The sequence below is a fragment of the Setaria viridis genome, chromosome 3 (genome assembly GCF_005286985.2).
Source record: "Setaria viridis chromosome 3, Setaria_viridis_v4.0, whole genome shotgun sequence".
Lineage (NCBI taxonomy): Eukaryota > Viridiplantae > Streptophyta > Magnoliopsida > Poales > Poaceae > Setaria > Setaria viridis.
In genome coordinates this window covers 49372074-49398177 of record NC_048265.2, presented here as the reverse complement: position 1 = coordinate 49398177, position 26104 = coordinate 49372074, and the positions used below count along the sequence as shown (strand labels likewise).

Below are 26104 nucleotides of genomic sequence, written 5' to 3'. Positions count from 1 at the left end.
GTCGGCGGAAAATAGGCCCTTGTTTACTTCACCCCCAACTCCCAACTTTGGCACTATGCAAAATGAAAATTCTCCATCACATCAAACTTGCGGTACATGCATGGAGTACTAAATGTAGATGAAATTAAAAACTAATTGCACAGTTTTGTTGTATTTTGCAAGACGAATCTTTTAAGCCTAATTAGTCAATGTTTGGACAATAATTCACAAATACAAACGAAACGCTACAGTGTGCTACAGTGCCGGCACAGTCATTTTGGCACTCCCAATTTTAGAAACTAAACAAGGCCTAGAGCGAGGCGGAGGGAGGCAGCGCTGGGGCCGGCGGACGACGGCGCTGGAGCCGTGGGGGGCGAGGCGGAGGGAGGCGGCGCTGGGGGGCCAGCGGGCTGGTAGCGCTGGGAGCTTGCGTTGGGGGCCAGCGCACGGCAGCGCTAGGGGCCGGTCTAGGGGCGGAGGCGCTGGGAGTGGATAAGGAGAGAACAGGGGTGAGGAAAGAGGAAAGAAAGAGACGAAGGAAAGAGGGAGAAAAAGAAGGGAGAAAAAAGAAATGCGAAAGAAAAAGGAAAAAGTGGAAGAAAAAATAATGAAGGGTATTGTGGGCATTTCACAATTTTATCTATTTGAAATAATGGGGAGGAGCTATTTTGTCAAATATTTTTCTAACCAGACAAGCTGGAGTTAAAAAAAAAACTGCTCCACCGGAGAGGTTACAACCGGAGCTGTTTCAGCCACGACCACAACCTTTATCATTTATTTTTTATCGTTTATTTTCCCTTCGTATTATTTTGCCATTCAGCGAAAACTGGTCTACGTGCCGAGACCCTCTCGCCATATCAGCGAACATTGGAGTGCAACGAGCTAATTTGCATGGCCTATATAGCCTATAGGGTAATTTGCACGGCATTATAGTTCAAGCTTCATGGTGCTTTTGTTCTTTTTTTTATAAAAAAGAAACTTTTGTTCTAGTATTGAAGTTCAAGAAAAGCCCAATTAGTCTAAAAGAGCCCAAATAGACTTTCTTTTTTCCTCCTCCTTTTCTTCCTGTCTTCAGGGTTCGTTCCTTCTTTTCCACACTTTTATGGGGTACCCAGAAACTTTCGCCATGGCCCTCAAAACAAAAACAAAAAAGGGAAAACTTGCAGGATGTGCCTCACCCTGCTGTATCACAGGATGTGGCTCACGACGAGGCCTCTCTCCCAGCCACACAGGTGCAGCAATGTCTCATATGCCACTTGCAGCGCGTGCACACTCACTCCCATGGCTCGCCACAGGTAAAAATCCAGCAGATGCAGGGCAGACCACCAGGCATGTATGGCGCTGCATCCTACAGGCAGCAAGATCCGGCTACACTACAAGGCGCCAAATGAGAGACCACAACCAGTTGCGGATCTCATTCCTTCCCATTTCATCAAGAATGCAAAACTTCAGTCAGTCTGATGTACCCAACCACACCGTGTTGAAAAAAAATGCAAAACTAACACCGCCCGTCATTCAAAGAATGCAGGGTTAAGTCAGTCTGATTTTACCCAGAACATAACAACATCACCTGAAAGGTCTCTGAGGTTATCCATAACAAGAGGAATGCTTCTTGAATTCTAACCTTTCTTTTTTCATTACATGTCGTAACAGGAGCTAGCTGAGTATTGAGGGGCCTGAAACGAGTCCCCTGAACTAAAAACTGCGTGTGACAGACAGGCTTATGCCATGCAGGCAGCTGAAGCTGATTATATACAGCAGCCAACAAATCTCCCAAAAATGAAAGGAGCAAAAAAAAAAGGAAAGAGAACCTGAGAGAAAAAAGGAAAACAAAAATAGAACATCTGATATACAGACGGATCATGATGCAACAGCTGCTCTTGCGTATGCAACCGGCAGCGACATCAATTTCTTCGCCTTGCCTACGTAGGCACGCTTGGTGAAGTTGTTGTAATCGTTCGCCTCAATGGCGTCGAGGATCTGCCTGTACAGCCACAGAGACGCGAGAACCTGCAGGAGGAGAATTGTGCAAAGGGTTCAGTTATTCAGAGCCTGTTAAAAAACAACAGTTTTTCCTGGAGGTTCAGATTGTAGGCATAGATAATGCAGAATTTCGAGGTTCACGTACCGGCCATCTGCTCGCAGAGTCTAGATGGGCCACGCCCTTCTCAGCCTCGTCGAAGAACAACCTGGCACGTTTAATCTGGCCCTTCATGAACCCCCTCCACTTATCGGTCACTTTCCCTCTGAATATGTCATCTTCTGTCAGACCTGCCTGTGCAAGCTCGTCCAGTGGAAGGTATATTCTCCCTCTCCTTGCACTGAAATTCCATCCACAACAACAAACAAACTACATTACAATCAAGAACAGAAGAAAAATAATTCTGAACAGCGACAACTTAACATGTTCCTTGCTGACAATTAGACAAAGCAAAATACAGTGCACCTGCTTGCATTTTAAATACTGCGTTTGGCCCTAGATAATACCGCTTAAGTGTTTGATACAAAAATTATTGGGTACCATGTCAAACCCTGATACTGATCCAAAATACAATAATATACTTAGTGGTGGATAAAGTTGGTACTTACTCTTCGCCTACATCTCTGAGAATATTCGTCAGCTGGTTAGCGATGCCAAGAGCTAGCGCAGCATTGTACACGCTCTCAGTTGAGGCCTTTGAGTCCGGGGCGATGCCCATCACAGGAACTGTCATGAGGCCAACTGTGCCGGCGACGTAGTAGCAGTAGAGGTAGAGCTCGTCAAAGGTCATGTACCTCGACTTCCACAAGTCAAGCCTCATTCCTTCAATCATATCTTTGAATGGCTGGAATAGGCCCAATGTTGGGGAAACATCAGTAAATTGCTAATTTTACTATTCAGTATCTTTTAACGGTTCCCAAGACATGTTGTGGCAAATTCAGTTGGCTGATTTACCTGGATATCTACCGGAAACTTGGACACCGTGTCTGAGAGGGCTGCATCGTACATATCATACGGGCGGCCTTCAAAGAGATCTTCTAACCGCTTCTCCCACCGATCAAGAGCAGTCGGTGTGATGTAGGACGCGTTAGGACCATCCACTAGTTCATCAGTTCTTCTGCACCATACTGCAAAATCGAAGGGCACGGAAACATGTAAGAAACAGCGATGATGTCAGAAACAAGAACTAGAACAAGGTTAGTTTCCAAAACTGACAGGAATTAGTAAATCATACCATAGATTGCCCAGACTGCTTTGCGCCTTTCAGGAGTCATAAGCTGTGTGCCTGAAAGGTAAACCGAGGCAAACTAACATGAGCCACCAGAAGCTACATAATACAAATGATGTCAAATCGGAATATTGATGATGAGGATACGGCTACTCCTAGACCCATATGCTCACCGCAATAGAAAAACCACCCCTTTGAAGGTCAGAGATCCCATATGCTTAAAAAAAGTAGAAAACTAGACGGATTAAATCAAGCCCATGCGCCTCCAGATCAATCACTTAAACCCCACCAACCAATCCAGCCCTGACCTCATTCAAGAAATCCATCAGCTGCCAGTAGTCCACCATATCTCTACGGCCGAAAATAAAAAAGCCAACAACCGTTTCGATTGATAAATCCCTTGAGATAGATGGCCAAGACGGCGGCACCCCGCACCCACGTGCACCATCTCCTTACCTACTGAGGTCGGCGCGGATTCTGCTCTCTGAATATCGTAGAACATGTACAGTTGTCGAGACCTGAGGAGCCTCCCTCATGTGAGTTGTAGGATTGGGTAGGGACAGTGAGGAGGGGGCATCTTCCTAATAATTATATAGGGAAGTAGAATGTTGAGAGCTTTTATTCAGAAGTTTCCAGCACTACTGATCACTCTTATGAATATGATACTAGGCAGGCAAAAGATGAGACTATAAAAACCATTGCAGAATCGCATACGCTGGGTAGAAAATGGAACCTAATGGCTCCACTACTAGTTAGCTACTGACTGTGCTAGTGTACTATGCAGCCAACAATTAACAGTGATTGCTAATTAACAACGATTAACAACTGGAGAAGAAGAACTAGCACTGGGCGGGGCCAGCGGCAGGGGGGAGTGAGTGACTGACCGAGGTAGAAGGTCTTGGCGTACTCGGCGCAGACCTCGCCGCAGCGGTCGTAGGCGTCGCCGAGGAGGCCCCAGCCGACGATCCCCTCCTCCTCCTTCTCCTCCGCCCACCGCGGGCGCTGCCGGCGCCGCGCCGCCGCCCCCTCCTTAACGACCCTGCCGCTGCCCTCCTGCACGAGCGCCGCCTGCCGCAGCACGACCTCGTAGACGGCCTCCTCAGACACGGTCCTCACAACGGGCGCCGCGGTGGCGGCGGCGGCGGCGGCGAGGCTCGCGCCCGGCCTCGCGAGGGAGGCTCCGCCCCGCCTCGGGGGAAGGGGGACAAGGCGCGCCCGCGGCCGCTGCGACGGGGACGTCGGTTGGTGGTGGTGGGGCCTGCAGGAGGCGTGTTGCGCGGCCCAGACTGCGGAGGAGCCCGCCATTCCGGCGAGCGGGGGGAGGGATCGGGCGGCGGTGGGAGGGGGGGGGGGGGGGGGGGGGTGGATGGATTCGGTGGGATAGGGGAGGGGAGGGGCGCGTTGTGCGTGAGCGCGCGGTGCCCGTGCTCGTGGTGTTGGGTGGGCTCGGCCTCTCTCGGGTTCCTTGGGTTTTAAATGGCTGGCTGGCCGGGGAGGGGGGAGGACGGGGTAGCCGTTTGGTCCGTTGATTTGGATGCGGACGTGGACGCATCACGGGCCATTAATGGTGGCGGAACTGGAAAGTGCACATGTCCTTTTTACCCTCCTTTTTCCTGCTTCGTTCACTCGCACAAGTGGCGGCTGCTGCTGCACTTGACTAGTGGCTCTCCGTCGGCTCGAGATGAAAAAAAAAACAAAAGAAAAGTAGTGGGCAGGTCTTGGTTTGCATGCCTCCGCGTTGCTACTTTTGAATTCAACCAGGATGTTTGTTCGCAACAAAAAGGAATTTCGTATCATACATAAATCGCTTTTTTATAGATGATTCAGTTCTGACGTCAACTTCTTCTCACTGAGACGGTGTTAAATTTGAGTAACATTTGTTGCACATTGGCGCCAAGTTCTTTTCTTTTTTTAATTTCCATCTTCAGATGTGCTTAATAACTTATAGTTCGAACTGCTTTGTCTCATGTAACCTCTTCTGGAATGCCAGGAAATGCGTATTGTAAACAATCTCTCCCTCTAAGATATAAGAGCGCATCTTTAGTTGCATTATTGACATGGTACCCGTATATGCTCTACGTTATTAATTAAACATATTTTTTAAAAAGAAATTGCCAAACAAAGAACAGCATATATATTTGAAAGAAAGCAATGCAAGTAGCAGGGCTTCGTGTTTTCTATGACGACACTAGACCTACCCATGGTTAAAATACACTAAAGCATCTTAGAAGAAAATAAGGACCGGAATGAGATTCCCTTTGCAAAGAGAGAATATTGACTGGATGAGCTAACAGCCTAACAACGGAGCAAGACTCCAAATGTAGTAGTCTAGAGATTAACTGCGCACGCGCTATTCATGTCAAGCCGCAAAGAATATCACGTGCCACGTGGTTTAATTTCGTACTGAGCTTCCTGTCAGATCAAATCACCAAACACGCTAGTGGCATGGCGATGACCATGGCAACACATGTAACATGCATCTTCATGTCTAGCGCAACAAAGTAACCGATAATTCAAGGGAATCAAAAGTTCTTATTTATTACTGGCCATATATGCACGATCACGTGTCCCTGATTAATACGTATTCAGGCCGGTCTCAATGCACAGTTTCATTGCACAGTTACCAAAACTACAAACTTGGTAACTATACCCGCTGTGTTTCATTTCACGAAACTCATCTCTCATTTCATGAAACCCTATCCTCCCTCTCTTCATAAAAACATTGCCAAGTCATTACTGACGTGGCATAGAAACATTAGGATTAGTCTAATCGGTAGCAGTTTAATTACTTAGGTACCCTGAGAAGAACACAGATCGAGCTAGAAGCACATAGCACATGAAAGTGCGCCGTGTGAAGCAGACAGTGCGCCGCTGCATATTGTATAAAAATTAATTAATATACATATTATTATACATCTCCAAGCGGAGATATACGGTCCAATTAACACGTGAAATCTCGCATCGATAACTGCGCGCGCCTGATGATCCATCTCTCCGTTAGGCTAGTCCCAGTGCAAGATTTCATTGCACTGTTTCCAAGGATGCCACATCATCCCATGAGGTGTATTCTCATGAATAAAACAGGGAGTCCCAGTGCACAGTTTCATTTCACGATTTTATATGATGCCCATGATATGTAATTGTGAGGCATGTGATTGGATATGGTTAGATGAAATGAAACTCTATAGCCCCCAATGCAAGTTTCAATAGGTTTCATAGTCTTGGAAACAGTGTATACACAGTTTCATCCTGATGAAACTCCTTCTCTCTCACTTCATAACTAGCATGCCATGTCGTATGGATGATGTGTTACCGTATTTAATGTGCATGAAACCTCTATGAAACTCCCACTGGAATTAGCCTTAGTCGTATGGATGCTGCTGATTAACAAGGATTATTATAGTAAAGATACTATATAAAGAAAGGAGATTAGTACAAGTGCTTAGCGCCAGTGCGCCATGTCGCGATCGCTAGTAGAATCGTTGATGCCCAAGATCCCTCGGCATGCCATTGTTTAATTATATAATATAATGCTGGCAGTGGTGATCTAGTACTGGACTAGCTAGTACCAAAGTATACTCCACTGGTGTAGCAAAGTGATGTGGACATGCCATTTTACAAACACTACTACGTTGCGTGGCGCCTGATGATAACGTCAACATTGTATCTGCTGTTAAAATATAATGCCGCCTTTTAGTTGCCGTTGGAGTAATTACTTCCTCCTTTTTTTTACTTATCACGTTTAATTTATCCTAATAATTTAAAATTACCCAAATTTGTAAAACAAAACATACAACAACAACTATACTACCAAACACATGTACTGTCATATATATATATATATTGTATTAGTATTGTACATGTTATTATATTTTTCAATAAACTTGACAAGTTGGACTTAGAGCGAAGCAAATGTGACGTGTAAAAAAAACAGAGAAAGTACTGTGAACTCACTTGACAACAACGACCCAAATGCCATCTAGCTAATTCTTGATTTTTTTTCCAAAAAAATGGAAGGTTTTTTTCATCTCAAACAATTACATCAAGCTACATATCTTTTGATTATATATTTCATTTTTTTCCCTTTTTGATTGGGTGGACAATCTTACCCTCGTAAGAAGCACATTATATATATTATTGCATATGATCCAGCTACGTACCTTAGGTTTGCCATGGACGAGGATCATCTTAGAGAGATCATGGAAGAAAAGGATTATTAATCAACAGCCGAACAGAATAATCAAAATTAGACAATAAAATGCGGATTATTTTCCCGGTCTTTTCCATCCATCACTTGATCTTATCACTTAGTAGTAGCTATCTGGTCGCCAGCAGCCAATTAACTGCTCCGATCGTGTCAATTAACCCTTTGGTTTGATCGCTGTTTGGCGTCCTCCTCCGATCAGCTGCTCGCATATGCTTCTCGTCCACAAGGAAGGCGACCGGCCGCAGGTTCAACCACGTCGCCGGCGGCAATGTTACTGTTCACCACCCATGCGTGCATTCTCCCAGCGCCGGCCGGATATGCGTTTCACCAGTGCTTTGGTTGCCTCGCTGTCCAGCGTGTCCTCTTCCACCGGCGTCGATGGCTCCTCCGTTGTTTTGTCTCCCTGTCGTCCGATCCACAAGGACGGCGATCGATCGACGGGCGGCCATGGGCTCCGCCACGTCGTCGATCTCGAAGCAGACATGCATTCCCTTCCCAGCACATGCATGTTTCGGAGGTAGAGAGATACGCTTCTCGTGGCCACCCTTGCTTTGCTTCCTGAGCAAACGCCAAGGAGTGATGGGCTGATGGCTATGTGTGGCGCAGCTCGATCACATCGATTTTTTACTGTGATACTAGCTAGATCATCTCTTAGTTTTACCGTCCGAGGACCGCTGGAGAGAGCTACGTGTCGATGCTTTCATCGTTGTACTTTTGTCGAGGGACAGAGATTTTGTTGGTGCGGTCCTCGAAAGTTGGCCATTCTCTTGGAGGACACGAATGAATTTTCTTGTGTTTTAGTTTCTTCGCAGAGACGGCGTGCTCTCCGATCCAGCCGCCAAGTTTAATTAGCTTGTCAGTTTCACGAATGGTTGCACATCGTAAATGGCGATGACACCGGTTTAAGCTTTGCTAGGAGTAATTATCAGACAACACAATCAGTTCAAAGAAATACAGAACTACATCGTATAATCGTATGTGTGTGTCTATATATATATAGACAGTAACTATATAGCAGCAGGCAGTAGTAGTAAATGGATCGAGACATGCATATATAATCTGCAAGCTTGCAGCCATATGGGTTATTTCAGTACTGGTCCTGCGCAGATCTGCAGATACGTTTCTCGTGGTCGGCATATGCTGCTCTAGCTTGCGGACGAAACGTCAACAATGTCTCGATTTCCTTGTATTTTTCTTTCTTTCTTTTTTTGAGTCCATATATGGTGTTTTCAGTCAGTGGTTCAGCTTCATTTTTGTCTGTGTACAAATGGCTTTTTTGTTGATGGACGCTAGCTGCCTTTTCTTTTTGCTCAGATGGTCCTCGTTCCGCAGCCTGACAAATTTCTCATTGGCCGTCGCTCGGCCAATTCTGAAGAATAGTGGTGCATTTGCAAATGACTAAATCACAATGGTTTGAGCCTAGCAGCTAATTAAACGGCATGTATGTACGTACGTATGTACATATGTATGTATGTATGTACGTACGTACGTATGTACGTATGTGGTGCTGACAAGGCATAATTAACTTGGAGAAGATATGCAGGCATGTGTCAATAGATTATCTAGATATGTGTCATGTGCTTGGGCCTCTGCCGGATTTTTGCTGGGACCCTGCTGTCTCTGTTAGTGGGAGCAGTTCATCTCCTGTCATCCTGATAATAAACAAATTAAAAGCTGCAAACCAAGAGTGCAAGTTAGGCAGACGCATATACAAGATAGATGCTGCGAGCTCTCAGCTCTCGAGCATGGCCACGCAACAGACAAGTAAGCCTATCTACTAGGTAGAAGCGGTCGATAAACAAGCCGTCAAGTAGCCAACTGGTGCACTTGCATGGCTTCACTGCTCCTGCTCTGTCGACGAGCTCATATACTAGTGCACACGACTCCCACTGCGGTCTGGAGGATCTAGGCGCCACGATCCGCCACTGCCGCTCGCCGGAAACGGCCAAGAGCGAGCTTTATGTCCAGATGGCTGACGACGAGGTCTATGGGGATCCAGCATGATGCATGTGATCATCATCAGTCAGCAATTATTAAGAATGATCATGATGTGAGCGCGCCTAATCATGCATCGATCGCCATCACGGTGGCCATATCATCAGACAAGAGTCAGAGAATCCATCAGAGCTAGATGCCGCTTGTGATTCGGCATGAACTAGGGTCCAATCACCCCGTTTTTGTATTGGGCGTCTCCTTGTCATGAAAAGCGAGTGCCCGGCGCTTTTGGACTTCCTCTTCTTCTTCTTCTTCTTCTTCTTCTTCTTCTTCTTCTTCTTCTTCTTCTTCTTCTTCTTCTTCTTCTTCTTCTTTTTTAATTCTCTCGTCCATTTTCTGTTTAGCATGTAGTATTAGGCAATAATCTCCTTTCGGTTCTCCAGCTTGTTCGCCGGCAGCTTGATCATCTCATCGAGACACATCAACAAATGCACTGTGGTAGTATATCAAGTTGGCCACTGCAAAGATTGAAAGAACAATAATGGCCACTACTCCACGCACTGTCCAGTGCAACTGAATATTTGCCGGTACAGGGAACTCTGCATGAGGAGATGTTCTCCCTTTCGTATTCGTTTCGTTTGTTCAGAAGATCGTTGTAATCGACAGATAGGCCCCCAGCTCCCACCAAGATCAAATTTTCAGGAAAGTAAAGTTGGGATATGAGAATATGAATTATCCTCTTGAATTGTGAAGACACATGAGTCCTCGTGTTTGTCTAGATGTAGGGAATCAGAATTATAATGTGAATTCAGAAAGGTAACAAACTTGTTTTCTGTTACGACGGACACAAGGCACCTCGCCCAAAGTTGGGAACTTGTTTTCTGTTACGACGGAGACAGGAACCCGATGCCATCGCCGTCGCCCCCTCGTCGGACAGCCGGCCGTCCCGGAGGAAGAGGAGGACGCCGCCATGGCCCTGGCCCATGGGTTTGGCCTAAAGTATATTTTATATGTAAACCTTAGGTAACATGTCTTTTTTTCTTAAAAAAATAGTTACTCTCACATTTTCTTTTTGTATGAACACCATATTGTGATAATTGAAATCGACATCATATGATAGAGTTTTAAAATACGATTTTTTGAACTCGTATTAAAATCCGGACGAATTAAATGATAATAAAATTGTATGATCTGGTGTAAAAATTCTTATACAAGTATAATAATTGTTGGTTTAGGAAGAAAATAATAATTGTTGGTTTAGGAAGAAAAGGAGGGGTCGCAGAGTTACGGGCCCCAAAGCCCACCACACACCATATTGTTTTGTCGATCGATCCAGCCAGCAGCAAGCAGCAGTGAGAGGAGAAAGTTCATGGGCCTCAAGGCCCAGTATACATTCTACAGCCTAGCGGCCCAACACAGTCTCCGGCACCACCAGAGCGAACACGAGGTGACGCGGCGGCGCGAACCGGCTCCGCTTCACGCGGTTCCCCTCCCCGCAGCCTTCCCGGGGGGAAGCCACCACCGACTCGCTCCCTCCAAATCCCACCACACCCCTCGCCGCCTCCTCCGACGCCGCATTTCACTCCCCGGCACCGCGGGCGGGCTACCCGCTAGGGTTCGGCGCCGCTCCTCCCAGCCGGCGAGGGGTGAGCTCCGGCGGGCCAGCATGGGGGTGGTGCACTACCGGTACCGGAGCGGGGTGCAGACCTTCTCCTTGCCGATTCCCGGCGCCTTCGCCTCCGTCGCCGAGCTCAAGCGGCTGATCGCGGCCACGGGGCGGCACGGGACCGGCCGGACACGGGGCCGCGGCCCGCGGGACGGCATCGCGCTCTGCGACCCCCGCACCGGGGAAGGTGCGTGCGATCTTCTCGTCCCGATTCGAGCGGCCAACACGTACGGGAGTGATCGTGTTGTATAGAATCAATGTAGAGGAGGATGGGGTTTTCTTGATCGGGTCGTGTCGCGAATTGGGGGCCGGCCGGGCATCCATTTCTGTTCGATGCCGAGGTGTTCTCTGCGTTTCCAAGAGGGGAATTTGCTGTACATGTCTTACAACCACTGTAATCTTGATCTGTTCGCATTAGAGTTTCATGATTCAGCTTCTTGGGATGCTAGGTAGTTTTATAATTTTGTTTGGTGAATTACAGTTAGTTCAGTGTGCTCATCTGCTACCATGGTCTTATGCTTGCTTTCCATGATGTTTGCTTGTGGATGCAGAGTACGTTGATGAGAATACCTTGATTCCTCAAAATTCTACAGTGGTGGTCCATCGGGTTGCTGGACATCCGACAGACGCGATTATCACTTCGTACGTACTGTCTCCTCTCCTGACTCCATAACCATCTCGATTTTGCTTGCTACTACTCTGTTTGCGTGGAGGGATTTGTGAGGGTGAATATTTGAGCCAGGCAACTTTGATCAAGGGTGATGCAGGGTGCAGATCATTGCAAAGAGTTCACCTTTGAAACTTGGTGTCTCCCGCAAATCATTACCTTCATGCAGACAAATTCACATTTAAAGTGTATATGTTTCCGGTTCAGTCAAAGATGATTTTATAGTTCTGTAGTGGTAGTGATAAATCAGCGTGCATAATAGAAATAATTGCAATGTTTTGTTGTCCTTACAAGGTCTGGTTAAAATGGCAGAGAGTTTTCAAGGCCTTTTGGGAGTACTCTTAATCTTGCCCCCCGGGCGGATGATAGTGCTGCTGTTCTATAAAGTCTTTTGGATCTTCTTTACCAAACTAAAAATTTGTATCAAGGGAAATCTTGTGTAGGCGATAGCATACTAAAAATTATCTGTATTTTTGTGTAACTGAGCTTGTATTTATATTTCAGGCCCATAGTCTTAGAGAATGATGGGATGGCATCCAACAAGCCAGTTACTGAATCAACATTGAAATCAAGTGGATTTACTGAAGCTGATGATGAAGAGGCAGCAGCAATGAGAACTGTGATTGATGCAGCTGAGATTAAGTGGTAAGATATATATACCGCTGTACCCTTTTGTGGCAGTAGCCTGGAAAACTCAAACAATTTCCTTATGTATATACCTGCTGTAATATTGATTGATTTGCCTTATTATGTAGGGGAGTTTCTTCATCTGGAGGTGGATATGATGGCGGAGGTGGACAGTTGGGCCACCGTTATGGTAATATATAGTTTTAGCATCTACTTCGACACTGCCTTGACATTTACTAATCATTAAGCGCAGCACTCCTGATCTACTGTTCAGTGTTGATGGTATGCTATAGTTAGATAATATTCATGCTAAATTATGATCATTCAACTGAGAACTGTATTTATAAGTGCCTTAAGAGTTTGTTCACAATTTTTCATTATATTTAAGAAATTTCCATGCCTTCTCTGACTCTGAATATTTATTTGAAGGTCGTCCGTTGGAAGGAGAGGCACCGCCTCCTGGCTATGTCTGCCGCATTTGTCATATTCCTGGACATTTCATTCGGCATTGCCCATCAGAGAGCAAGCCACCTCCACCTGGCTATATCTGCCACAAATGTGGAGTCCCAGGGCACTTTATTCATTCTTGCCCAAATTATGGCGACAGGAAATATGATTCCAGAAGAACCAGTTCACTGATTCCCATAATATCTAGCTCTGATAATGGCATCCCAGCAGAACTTGCCCGGGCCATGTCTAGCAGTGTCAGTGATAGCTTGCCAGCAGAACTCCACTGCCCACTATGCAAGAAGGTTATGACAGACGCAATGTTGACAAGCAAGTGCTGTTATGATAGTTTCTGTGATAAATGTAAGTGGTGCAAATTTAGTAAAATGGATTGCATGTGTATCCTTGAAATCTTAATTGTTAGTCATTGCAATATGTCTGTGTTCAGAATTTAGTGGTGTTAGTAGCTCAAATATGGGTATATCGAAGGTACTTCAATTTCATACTGCATGAAAAATAACCCCAACCAGCCTATTTGTTTTTCTGTCATCAGGCATCCGGGACTACATTATTGCGCAATCAAATTGCATTTGTGGTGTCGAAATACTTGTAGATGACCTAATTCCCAATCATACTCTTAGAAGTACAATCTCAAGCATGTTGTCATCAAGGGGTGGTGGCATTTCAAGTGGTACAGGGAATCTTGCAAGCTCCATTAGCAGCAATTTAGATGGCAAATCTATCAGCTTCTCCGCTTCAGCTGTGTTAAAAGGGGACAACAAGCAACATATGGACAGTGCACCATCAATTGCTGCTGAAGGCAGTCTCCTGATAACTGTGTGCAAGAATCCAGTAGGTCATCATGAGAAATTGAAACATTCTGATCTCCAGAGTAAAACTGAAGAGACCGAAAAAGCATCAGTGAAGAAGACCATAGCAGTGGCAGGTGCCATGGAAACCGCTCCAGAACTAAGACGTCAGAAACGGTTGCCACCTGATGGGGTAGTAATAGTTTCAGGGAACCTTCAGCGAAAAGTGGTTAAGAGTAAGTCATCAAAGAAGCAAAAGAAGGCTGGCACAACTGGAAAGGGTGACACCAACTGTGATGATTATGATTGCAACATTCCATTTGAGCCATCATGCTACAACTCTTCATTTGGACTTGGAGGACTGCCTTGGGGAGCTGATCCTTACAGCATGTACTTTATGTCTAATATGGCTTCCAGCGGCTACCCTATGGGCCTGTATAATGTCAATGGTATCAGTAACTTGCCACTGCACGCTCCTGGAATGCAAGGCTACCCAGCAAGCTATTACAGGTATGTAGAGTTGCAGGTTTATATCGAGTCAAAATGATAGATCCACAATGAACTGATAATCACAAGATTATGCTGATTGTACGAATTTTTTTTTGTCCCTGGAGACATATTTAGTAGATTCTCAGTTCCTCACCTTGCAATTCATTGTCCATATCTTAACTCTGAATTGCTACACTGACCATTTCTAACTATTGATTTCTGCAGCAGTGGATTCCAGCCCACAGTTTTCCAGGATCATGAAGCTTCTGCACACGCAAGTCTGTCCAACAGCCACAAGGGCGCAGGTCCACAATCTCCAAAACCAGAGGGTTATCATTCCCGCGCCTCGACTCAGAAAGGAGGATCCAGGAGTGGGGGCAGATCGGTTCCAGAGATGCGGGACAGCAGCACCGAGTCCCATGACTACTATGAGGAGTATCACAATCGGAAAAAGGTCGGAACTCATCCTGCTAGCAGCAGTCCAAGGGACAGCGGTCAGCGTAGACATGCTGTGGACAGTAGTAGCTTTGAGTCCCATGACTACCGTGAGGAGTTTCATAGCCGGAAGAAGGTGGGAGCGCATCCTGCTAGGAGTCCAAGGGACGGTGGTCAGCACAGACGTGCCCTGGACGACGGTGGTAGCTTTGCGTCCCATGACTACGATGAGGAGTTCCATGGTAGGAGGAAGGAGCGAGCGCGTTCTAGGAGTCGGAAATCCAGCTCCAGGCACTCGTACAGGAGGCGCGCGTACGAGGGATCGACTTGGAGCAACGAGGAGAGCAACTTGAAGCAAAGATGGTAGGGCAGGTCAGAAGCAGTTGTTCTGTTATTTTGTATACTTAGTGACGTGCCGTGATTGAACCTCCTGTGCTCGCGGATGGGTATGCGTGATTTTGTATACTTAAATGATCAGAATGATGTTTTCATATGGAGTTTAAACAAAAGCAATTGCTTTATGGTAAGCTCTAAGTATACAGATTTAATGAGAACCTCCATCTAAATACTGTTCCTGGAAGTTAAAAATTCCTTTGAAGATACAAGTGTTTAAAGGGGTTATTTTAACGAAAGATAATTTGGTGAAGAGAAATTGGCAAGGGTGTACTAAGTGTTTTTTCTGTAATTGGGAAGAGACGATCCAGCATCTTTTTTTTTTATTGTCATTTGGCTAGATCGATGTGGAATGCTGTTTACATCTCGTTTGGTATTCAACCTCCCTCAAATATAAAGAATCTATTTGGGTCTTGGTTTAGAAATGCTTCTATCAAGATTAGAAACCTGATTCTAATTGGTGCTGCGGTGCTCTGTTGGGCAATATGGTTGACTATGAATGATGTGGTGATTAAGAAGTCCAAATCTAACTCATGCAATTAATCTTCAGGGGAACATATTGGACAAGATGCTAGTCGCTGCTATCTATAAAGGAAGAGAAGATCACCTTGAATGAGAATTGTCAGAAGTTGGAGATCACAATCATGGAGATTTTCAACAAAGTTTGGGTGGCTGTCCAGGAATAGGATCAGTGCCTAGTTTCTGCTACTTTTGAACTATATTTGTGTTGCCTTGTAGCTTTCGGTGGTCTAAGTACTGCTTTTGTTTTCTTTGGACTGTAATCATTCACTTGTGAATGTGATATTATTCCTTTATTTAAAAAAAAGCACCAGGCAAACACAATCATGCGCCATCGAACGAACTCATGCATGCATGGTTCCAGCGTGCAACTCATGGAAGATGGATGATGCATCATGCATGCATGGAGCCATGGACACTTGCTATATATGACTTGTAGCAACCGATGCATGCTTAATAAAAGCACTACCATGCTATCATATTATCATACATGTACTCCAATGCCTTGGATACCATTCAAAGTGTTACAAGAAGTAGAGAGCAACTTGAACTTCACTGTCAGCAGGGTCTTAACTCTTAAGGAGTCGTCGTGTATTCCTTGGATCTCTGAAGCATTGGAGGGAACCAAGACACTGCTGTGTTTGCATTGTGTAGCTGTGTTCATTCTTAGTAACTTGGCGAGGCATATTACTGCATAGTCTCGTGCTTCATCGTCAGCCAATGGGACGTGCGCAGCAATCGCATGCTTCATCGTCAGCCAATGGGACGTGCGCAGCAATCGCGAAGGCTTCGCCAACGCTCAAGGGGAAGAGTGGTGCAGTTCTGTCGTCAGCCATGACACCCAACTTCCAACCTGTTGCCCGCTCTACATCGCGCAGATGTAGAGAACGACGTTGGCGACGCTTTTACACGGTCGTTGGCAACGCTGTGATATTGAAGGCCGCTCTGCAACAACAATCACACCAAGCGGTAGACTAATTGTGTTCTGTGGCCGCCTAGGACAAACAACCAGTGGCTTGAGAGCAGGATTATAGCCAGCTTCTTCCTTCTCGCGATATCAATATCTAATAACTATTTGATTTCAGAATTCAATCGTACAATTCAGTTCACTTCTTGATGGTTGTCATCGACGCTGAACAAAAATTATTGTACATAAAATTCTGCATTTCGATGTCGCCAATTCTTGGCTGCCCAAATGTCTAAGACTCAGTTCGTATTTCGTAGCCACTGCTACATACACGACGAGCTAGTGGACGATGATAAATCTTTTCGTTCCAGGATGGCAAAAACTGAAGCATGTACAGTACTAAAATTTTAGCATGCAAATTTTCAGGATGCGGCTAAAAATGAACCAGGCTAAACTTTTATATGTTTGTGAGCAAAAAAGTAATTAAGAGTTGAGCTGGATTGTAGAAGAGTACCAGAGCCATGTTCCATTGGATTGGATATATGAACACTTGTTGGATGACTTGCACCCACGGATGCATCGTGAAAATGAAGACTTCATGATGGGTAATAACATTTCTTTAGAGCTCACACGACATTGGCACCCGCCAAATAAAAAACTGATGCATTGTGAAAAGAGCTCATGATCGATGAATGATGTATGAACACTTGATGGATGACTTGCAACCATGCATGCTTAGAAAAATGTTATATATAAATGCTGATATGCTTCCATGCCTTTGGATTCCAAGGAATAGAGTAACATGTGCTTCTCTTTCAGATATATACATGTAGGGCAGGAAACTTTGAAGTATGGGAGGAAACCAAAGTACCCAGTCGACCATCTTTCCTTCCAGTCTTCGTTCACCGTTTCCTACTCCATCTCAGATGCTGGTCGCATGCTCAGCTCAATGGCATGTCTCATATTTAATCCCTGGCTCCTGTTGTCACCTGTTTCTTACTCCCCGCTTCAAAAGCAACTTGGATTTCACTGCCAACTTGCCAAGGTCTAGAGTGGTGTATACTGGCCATGGAACTCTGAATCATTGGAGGGAACCAAAACACTCTGCTGCGTTTGACTTGTGTAGCTGAGTTCACTCTCAGTAACTCGGTGAGGCATATGACTACATTGTCTCACGCTTCATCGTCGGCCAATGGGACGTGCGCAGCAATCCCGGAGACCGCTGGTGGTTCTCGTCGTCGACGCTAGCGTGGTTCCGTCGTCGGCCATGACGCCGAACTGCCTGGCTTTCGGTGCAACCTGTTGGCGACTCTACATCGCGGGCAAGGAGAATGGGCGACCTAGAAATGTCAAAATAACTTATAATTTGGGACGGATGGAGTACAAAATATCAACGAGCAAACCTCTCTCTTCATTTATATACTTGTATTTTAAAATATTATATACAAGAAGGGATATGATTTTATATGGTGCCCTAAATGTTATACATTTACTATCATTTAAAATATTTTATGCATACTTGCATTTCACTTCTCATTGCTTCATTCCGTATATTTTCTTTATACACTTCCATATCCTGCAGATTAAATAAAAAAACATTGGTATAAGATCTAAAAAAATGTAAACACCACAAATTTACATGCTGAAATTACAAAAAAAAGTGTCCAATTGGAGATAAAAGTAAAGGTTTTTTTCTCTTAATGAAACTTACCAAGAAGCTTATGACGGGCTCAAGCACTCCCGGATATCCTTTCTTTCAGTTTGAAAAAAAAATGCTGTTAGTTTAGTAACTTCTTGGAACTCAGAACCCATGAAAGGTCAAAGATTTAATTGTCAAACAACTCAATACTGATGTAATAGACGAAGGGTGCTTGATGACGTGTCTCTGTGCCGCAAGAAAGTACTTCTTGTCTATATTACACAAGATGTTTTACAAGACAGAGAATTCGGGCCTGTTTGGCAACCAGCTGCTAAAGTTTAATACCCGTCACATCGAAGGTTTGGATGCTAATTTGGAGTATTAAATATAGGCTAATTATAAAACTAATTGCACAGATGGAGTATAATGCGCGAGACGAATCTATTAAACCTAATTAGTCCATGATTTGACAAGGTGGTGCTACAGTAACCATTTGCTAATGATGGATTAATTAGGCTTAATAGATTCGTCTCGCGAATTAGCACAGGGTTCTGCAATTAGTTTTATAATTAGCCCATGTTTAGTTCTCCTAATTAGCATCTTGAACAAACTACAGTACGAGGCAATGCAAGAGTCAAGAATCCATTTTGTGTCTATAAATGAAACAAAGACTCGTATTAGATGGTAGAATTAATCTTATCGTTAGCTGTAATTTGCATGTACCGAATAGAATCTAGTACTTGATGTGATCATAAACAAGAGAAAAGGCACCAACCTGCTCACTGAAACACCGACCATGTCGCTTCCCTGAATCTCTTGTTTCAGTTTATCAAGAACCGACGTTATCAGAACTATTTATTGAAAAAAAAGCAAGATCTATAGACCACACGGACACAACTGCAACGCACCGAACCACCGATCGATCCAGCGACAGTGAAATGCAGAGGCCGGCACCGGGGCTGGGGAAGAAGGCATGCGGTCATTGCGGCATTGGGACTGCACCAGATACATTAAAATAAATAGCGATTGCTGGGAGCACCGGCGCTGGGGACGACGCCGGCGGGAGATGCATGTTGGAGTGCCGGCGCAGGGGGTAGCGACGGCGACGGGCGGCGCCATGTCAAGCAGCAGAGCGGCAGAGTGACGCTCTGTTGCGAGCCAAAAGCATGGCGGCCGCCTCCGCTGTGGGCTGTGGCACGTTCTAATTCTCAGCTTAGTCAGGCCAGGCACCATGACATTTTGGCCGCTGCCGCGCCCACCGCTCGCGTGCGAGACTGATCCTCCGGCGGCGGCGGCACCAGTACGTGCCGCCGAGCGCGGCCACACGCCTCGCCCGGTCCGCCCCGGCGAGGTCCGCATATACTCCGCCGACCACATGGAGCGACGAGTACTCAGTCCTTCTCCTCCGGCGATTTGATCGCCGCCGCCGGCGACGCGGAACGCAGAGCGGCAGCGGCGGGGAGCGGCGTGCCCGTGGTGGATGGTAAACGAAACCCCGTCAGTGGGGGACGGTATTTCGTTTACCGTCCGGGCTTGGGGCCTCTGCAGCCGTTGGATCCAAAGACTGCGGCCCTGATACGACGACCTGACGACTAGGCTCTCTGGGCCAAGAGAAGGCCCGTCTACCTGAGCTAATGAGCCCGACCTTTTTAGAGGCCCGCCGAACGGATTTGGCCCGTCAGCGAGGCAGCAAGTCCAAGCGCCGCCGGCGAGCTTTGGGAATCCGATCCCCGACCCTGCCGCCGGCGAGCTTGAACAGCGAGCGGTGGCGGCGGCGGCGGCGGCACAAACTTGGGATGGATTCTGAGGCCGAGCATCAGGCATGATCCTTGATCTGATCGATCTTCAGAAATTCAGTCATACACTTCACTTCACTTATACTCGAGTATCCGACCCATACCCAGGTCGTTTCCCTTCATCTCATATGATTGATCTCTCCATGAGTATAAGCATGAGCATGCATAATGCATTGCCACATTTTCCAGTCAAGATCAGATCAGTGGAATGTGGAAGCACAACCTAGACAAGAATATGGGACATCCTGCAGGAGTGCTATACTCGAGTCAACGCAACTATACTTCATTTATACTTCCATTTCCTTATGCCTTGCGTGGTGTTTGACTATGGCTTCCATTGGGCATCTATTTTTTTTTCTGTCATTCATCTAACTGGAAAGAAGGTCCCAGTACACAGATAGCAGCTTGCTGCAGATAATCATGTAGAATGAAGTTGGCACTCATACTGTGGCAGCTGGCTGATATATTACCATTCAATAAGGAAAACTGGAAAAGAATCAATTCACTGCAAACATAAGCAGAATGCAAAATAGCACAAAGAAAGAATTTTTTACTACTAACCAGGTATCACAATGTCACCAAGGCCAAGCATAGAGAATGGCCGTGCAGCATCTGCAGTTGGAAACAGAAGCTGTGGAAAACAAAGCAGAGCCAGATTAGTTAACGATGAAATGGAACCAACCAACAACGGTATTAACAAAGACAGCTCACTAACAACGAGCACTGACCTTTATCGGAGCATCAAAAGATTTAGCCACACTGACCATAACTGGAGTGAAGAACACCCAGAAAATGTCATACACAAAAAGTCCAGCCTGAAAATGAATTCACATATGAATGTCAAGAAATGAATAGAGAATGAGACAGTGGCACTATGTTGAAACAAACGGCAGAAATCAATTCAGCGAGAACTGATGAAATTGCTGTAGCTATTATTTTCAGAAACAGTGCAGTAAAAAATGCAAGGTCTCGATTACTTCAGAACTATTATAAACCAGTATAAGGTTCCATATTTCAATATTCATGAAACAATGTGATCATAAATCAAAGCTTGCTAATATTACGAGAAAACTATTTTTTTCATAATTCAAGAGGTATGGCAGAGTGCATACTAAAAAGTCAAAGCATAAAAGTTAACTCGCCAATATGTCACCACAGCTAGGACAGATATTGCAGTAAAAAGTCATTTTGGTCAAAGAGGAGAGGCGAGGGGGGAGAACACTAAAAGTATGGTCTGAAATCTGACTCTATGATACACTAGTAAAGATTAGAAAATATATCGAACATGTTAAGAGGATAGGGATACAATTATGACCACAATTATCTTTGACTGAAATTATGACCGCAGTTAGAAACAGTACAAATTTAAATCCATATACAGCACAGCAAGCAGTACTTTCAGTTTCTGTAGTGCATAACAGATAGTTCCTTTGGTAGGCCAAAAACAAACCCCAAGTTACATTAGGCCCTGATGATTCAGATTTATTATTCATATATAACACACTTCCGTTGTGAAAAAAAAACATGATAGTGCAGAGATGATAAAATAAGAACATGTTTATAACTGCAATGATGAGGATGTGTTCTTAGAAGTTATACCAGAAAATAGAAATATCAAATATATGTGTTCAAACCAATGCAAAAAGTCGGTGAAAAAAACTTACCAACAGAATGGCCCCAGTTTTAAATGATCCCAAGGATAACATCTTGATCCCCTACAAAATTGAAGTGTTAAGACTCTGGTGAAGTAAAACTGGTGATGACAACAATCAAATTCAGGAAGGTTTTACCCCATAATCTTTAGTAATGCATATTAATGTTAAATCATAGAAACAAACCTGAATACAGAAAGCGATTCCAAGAACATTATTTGCTAGCCAATGCTTCTTAGACGCATACCACATGCAAAAGAAAAATCCCGGGACTGAAGCAACAATCTGTGACTTTGTGAACTCCACCGAGAGTGCTGAAATAAGCAATTCATGGACTTAAACCATCTTCAAGAATAAAGATTGTAAAGGGAGGCAACTGGCACATGATACATCTATTTCACAAAGAAAATTGAAGCTTCTATATCCATATGAAATGCTGTCAACAAGAATGTATTTCCATGTCAGTATTTTTTTCTAATTACACATAAAAATGGCCGTATCTGGATGGAGCAACATCATTTTGTTTGTAGGTTGAAAACATCAATTGTGAAAAGTTCAAAATCGTTCAGGCCACACAATAAGTTCGTGCATCGACTCTCAGCCACCACATTTTTTTTATTTCAATTACAGCAGTATTGAAGATACAATCAAATAGCACAACAGGATATCTTTAAAAACATAGATGCAGTAACATCTCAAGATCTGCACAACTGGACCAACAAGAATGAACATCAAAGAGAGTTGAGGATCATACAGTGGATAAGTGGAGCCCGCCAAACAATGAGATTATCATTCCATTCTTTTGGAAGAAAACACTTTATAGAAGGAAGCAATGTTGCTCTGCATGACAAGGGAACGAATGCATTCATTAGCTCATAAGTACAGTACTAAGTGTACACATGTCTACAAAAGATATTCCAAGAAAATTTGGACTTACGAGAGAGCAACAATGCCAAGAATGAAGAAGTAAGCAGTGAGCACAGCATTGACCAAGTCTTTTGAAAGAAACTTGAATAGAAGGAACAATGACAAAAGCATAGCACTTCCCACTAAGGGGAAACGCATAGCATGCTCCTTGGACATTGTCTCCTGCATAATAAAAAATGCACAAAAAACGAGTATTTGTGAACAAGTATAAAATGATTATAAAATTGACGACTTTATTAGAAGATAAAAAAGATACCTTCGGGTGTATTGGAAATAAGATACTGACTTACTGAGATCTTCTCGTGTATTGGAAATAAGAGATTGCAATCTTCTAATGCATTGAAAAGGATATTTGTTTTGAGTAGACGTTGCCAGCCATACCGTCAAACGTGCTTGCTTGGTTCACAATGTGCGATTTATTTTATTTTTGTTCATCATAGCAACAACATACATGAATGTCTTGTTGCAAGCACACGTTCTACTGTAGAAATATACATGGCACCCAAAACACGAGTCACGAGATTTTAAATCAAGTTTGGAGTTCCCTGCATTTTTGCAGTTGCACCTTCAGGTTTTACATAGCCAAAACTCAACCACCATAAAGTCACACAAAAGGGAAAACATACACGTAGTTGCAGCACAGGCAATGCCACACTGTACATGCCTTGTTTCTGTAATTTCGTTTACACCAAGTCATGAACTCGTTTGGTATTTCCATTTGTTGTTGATCAGATCAATATCCAGCCAGCAGGTGCAGCAACTCAAGTTCGCCATGCGGCCGACGTCTCCTGATCAACGTTCTCTTCCCACCATGTAGCATTCTGCATCACAGAAACTCTAGTAAAACTGATGCTTTGAAGAAATTAAGTTATGCAAGATGGCACTTTGAATTTCAAAGTTCGAAATTGCAATGGAGCGTATTCGTCCTATCAACTATTGACTGGGATGAGATCTGAACCTTGTATCCTCTTCTGAGAAATTCAAGTGAGCTTCCTTCTTCTTCTTGTAAACCGATAACTCTCAACAGTTCTTCTTTGGCCTAAAGACAAGATGTTGAATGGCAGACGCAACAAGCTCGAACGAAGTTAGTATTTTTTTCTTACTTTTTTCAAACACACACGAGAGCAGGAAAAGGTAAACTAAATTCATTCAAGTAACTTATGGTCTGACCTGTCCTAAAGTGAACCGAGCTGCACTCTCTGCAACACATGCATAAGAACCATCAGCCTGCTTCAGCATAACCTGCCAAGGGCCTGAACAAACAGAAACTTTGTAGGTCAGTAGCTGATGATGCATTTATTCAGTTCGGTCTTCTATTGCAAACCCAGCACGGCAGGTCTATGTTTCAAACCATAAATTTTTCAAGTGAAGAAATCTAAATAAGCCAAAATGTTCTCCAAGATTACCTGGGTATTGGCGGAATACAGCGCCACTGTAATTGACTATGTACGGAGTAACTGCAATTGTCTACACGGTAAAGAAGGGAAACTAGTCACAGATGGTACAGGATGCCAGAAACACAAAGGACATCGCTAGGAGCCGAGGTGGATAGAAGTAAAACAAATTAATACCTTGGAGTAGTCACGCTGCCTGATATAAAATACTGGGGTGAACTGAGAAAGAAACCGGTAATGTAAATCTTTTGGGGGGAATCCCAGAAGCCCCAAGTCAGATCTGGAGGATGAATTACATAAGCCGCTGCCTCATAATGCACTAAAAAGTTTTAGAATCAACAAGTTACTGAATGGAATATATGACACATACCGCAAAGTATCTAATTCAAGGTTAAATAGAAGGGCGGGAACAGATGTGGCGAACTTCTCCTGAAATTAGCAAAAGCACAAAGAAGGAATCAACCGTATGTGATAACACATAAATGCACATTGCCAAGGAAAGAAGCATATCGTATCCTAGACATACCACATACTTCTCTATAGAAGCAAGGTCACGTGTGCTGCTATTGATGAATATATATAATGATGGTGGTTCATCAGATTTCCATCGATCTGTATCCACACCAGAGAACTAGTTATGACTAACTTATTAGGGGATGTTTATATGAGAATTATGATAGGGTCCAAACTGACTGATTGTTCTTCTATGATGGAAATTGAACTTATGCTCTGATGATAGCATCATAATGAATATCAATAATCCGCCTATGCTTGATTCATATGCATAAAGCTGATGCACACATTCACTAATCACTAATCAGTAACCCTTTTATTTTCTTTTTTGAAGCTGTGATAATTCATTAACATGAAAAGGCTTGCCATTAAAAATAAACATTTTAGCATGTATGCTGCTCCTCTATAAAAGAAGGCTACCATGCCGCAGAGTGGTATGAACTCTTTGACATAATAAAATGAGCCACAATTTCATGTTAGACTTGAGGTCGCATAGTTATTGCTTTCAAAATGTATTTGGATCAAGATAATTTACCTTCGTTGTCATCTGAAAAGTCAAAATCCAGTGTATTTCTTATTGATTTGAAGAAGCTGTTGACAGGGTCGGTGGGCACATCATCCAGGGAACTGACAGTTACACCCTCAATCTAAAGAAAGCGGAAACAGAAATCAGAGCATTTAAATGACATGCTACTATAAGCAAGCTCCTACCAAAGTTTCAGGAAAGCACAAACAGAAAAACTGTTTTTTTCCACCCTCTAATAAAGATATTGTTCCATGACGCATTGTTTACCGTGTCTATAGCTGTCTTGAACAACTGTGAGGCCCTGCGCTTTTCAGGTTGATCAGGAAACACCTGAAATCAACTAGAAGAGAGTAAATAAGCATGGCTTTGCACATCTGATGTGTATCTGCATCAGGAATGGCGTATGAAGCTTGAACTTACTATACAGGATCTGGTCCCCTTGAGCTCTTTAAGCTTCCTTGCAACAACAAGAGCAAGCTGGACGTTAGCATCAATGAACTCATCCGAGGAGCCCTGCACAAGTTAAGGTAGGATGGTCACAAACAGTAGTTCATAATACCACATATATGTAGTACTGTAATAGCAGAAATCGACATGATCTGTTCAGGAAAAAAGAAGTGGCGAAAACTAGTAGCAAATCAGTATTGTTGACATGAATCTCTAATTCGATATAATCAATCATTGTGCCTCAGGAGTACAGAAAATTCGAGAATCCAGAAAATTCATAGTGCGGCAACAATTGGTGTCAAAACTAGTAAGAAGAGACGATGCAGGATGAGCACAATGTGATGAGTAGGTGTAATAACCTTGTAAGAAGAGATGCTGCTTGGCAGAGGCCTTTACATCGTCTCAATTCAGAAGCAGAGACACCCACGAACAAGGCGTGAAACAACAAGGAAATCAGCGGTAAGAAGAGAATGCAGGCGATGGGGACAGCGACGGAACAAAGCGAAGAGCGCGCACGCGCGGGGTGAGCTTACGGGAACTCGATCTCGAGGCGGGTCTTGCCGTCGTCGATGGCGCAGGCGAGGGAGCGCGCGGCGTCGGAGACGAGCACGTCGTAGGAGCGCGGCTTGTACACGGACACCCCGGCCCTGAGCGCCTCCACGTCCCCGGTGCCGGTCCCCGTCCCCGCCTCCGCGCGCGGGGAGACGGCGAGGCGGCGGGGCCGGAGCCGCCGCGAGGAGGACGAGGAGTAGGCGGTGGCCGGCAGGCGAGGCGGAGAGGGAGAGGAGGCGGCGGAGGGCGCGCGCGGCAGGCGGAAGTGGCGGGCGCAGAGAGAGAGAGCCGTGGGCGCCGGGGCGGCCATGGCCGTGCGGCGAGGGAGGAGTGGAGGAGAGCAGACGACGAGTGACGACACAGGCCGCT

The 26104-nt window shown here is 44.7% G+C and overlaps 4 protein-coding genes across 7 annotated transcripts; 1 reads left to right on the top strand and 3 right to left on the bottom strand.

Moving 5' to 3' along the window:
• Positions 1-1545: 1545 nt before the first annotated feature.
• Positions 1546-4508, bottom strand: LOC117846802 (phytoene synthase 2, chloroplastic). Its single transcript, XM_034727892.1, has 6 exons — positions 4073-4508; positions 3195-3245; positions 2915-3087; positions 2569-2804; positions 2108-2300; positions 1546-1989 (listed from the first exon to the last, which is right to left on the bottom strand). The coding sequence occupies exons 1-6, from the start codon at positions 4491-4493 to the stop codon at positions 1840-1842; spliced, it is 1224 nt and encodes a 407-aa protein (XP_034583783.1). The 5' UTR covers positions 4494-4508; the 3' UTR covers positions 1546-1839.
• A 6286-nt stretch (positions 4509-10794) lies between these two features.
• LOC117848755 (uncharacterized) lies at positions 10795-15709 on the top strand. 4 transcript variants are annotated; one of them, XM_034730284.1, is made up of 8 exons: positions 10795-11183; positions 11548-11638; positions 12168-12308; positions 12419-12480; positions 12720-13100; positions 13291-14056; positions 14264-14833; positions 15414-15709. In XM_034730284.1, the coding sequence occupies exons 1-8, from the start codon at positions 10997-10999 to the stop codon at positions 15436-15438; spliced, it is 2223 nt and encodes a 740-aa protein (XP_034586175.1). In that variant the 5' UTR covers positions 10795-10996; the 3' UTR covers positions 15439-15709. The 4 variants fall into 4 exon arrangements, with proteins under 4 accessions (XP_034586175.1, XP_034586174.1, XP_034586176.1 ...); XM_034730283.2 differs by having other exon boundaries at positions 10796-11183; positions 14261-14833; XM_034730285.2 differs by having other exon boundaries at positions 10796-11183; positions 14261-14842.
• A 1961-nt stretch (positions 15710-17670) lies between these two features.
• LOC117848758 (signal peptide peptidase 2) lies at positions 17671-22646 on the bottom strand. Its single transcript, XM_072292920.1, has 7 exons — positions 22314-22646; positions 22131-22216; positions 21563-21690; positions 21389-21439; positions 20453-20539; positions 18001-20355; positions 17671-17865 (listed from the first exon to the last, which is right to left on the bottom strand). Exons 1-6 carry the CDS (start codon positions 22469-22471, stop codon positions 20281-20283), a joined length of 585 nt encoding a protein of 194 aa, XP_072149021.1. The 5' UTR covers positions 22472-22646; the 3' UTR covers positions 17671-17865; positions 18001-20280.
• Positions 22647-22799: 153 nt separating this feature from the next.
• LOC117848756 (protein LPA3) lies at positions 22800-26104 on the bottom strand. Its single transcript, XM_034730288.2, has 12 exons — positions 25717-26104; positions 25543-25573; positions 25157-25249; positions 25004-25066; positions 24746-24857; positions 24224-24309; positions 24068-24126; positions 23875-23977; positions 23710-23770; positions 23474-23556; positions 23262-23342; positions 22800-23124 (listed from the first exon to the last, which is right to left on the bottom strand). Exons 1-12 carry the CDS (start codon positions 26043-26045, stop codon positions 23065-23067), a joined length of 1161 nt encoding a protein of 386 aa, XP_034586179.1. The 5' UTR covers positions 26046-26104; the 3' UTR covers positions 22800-23064.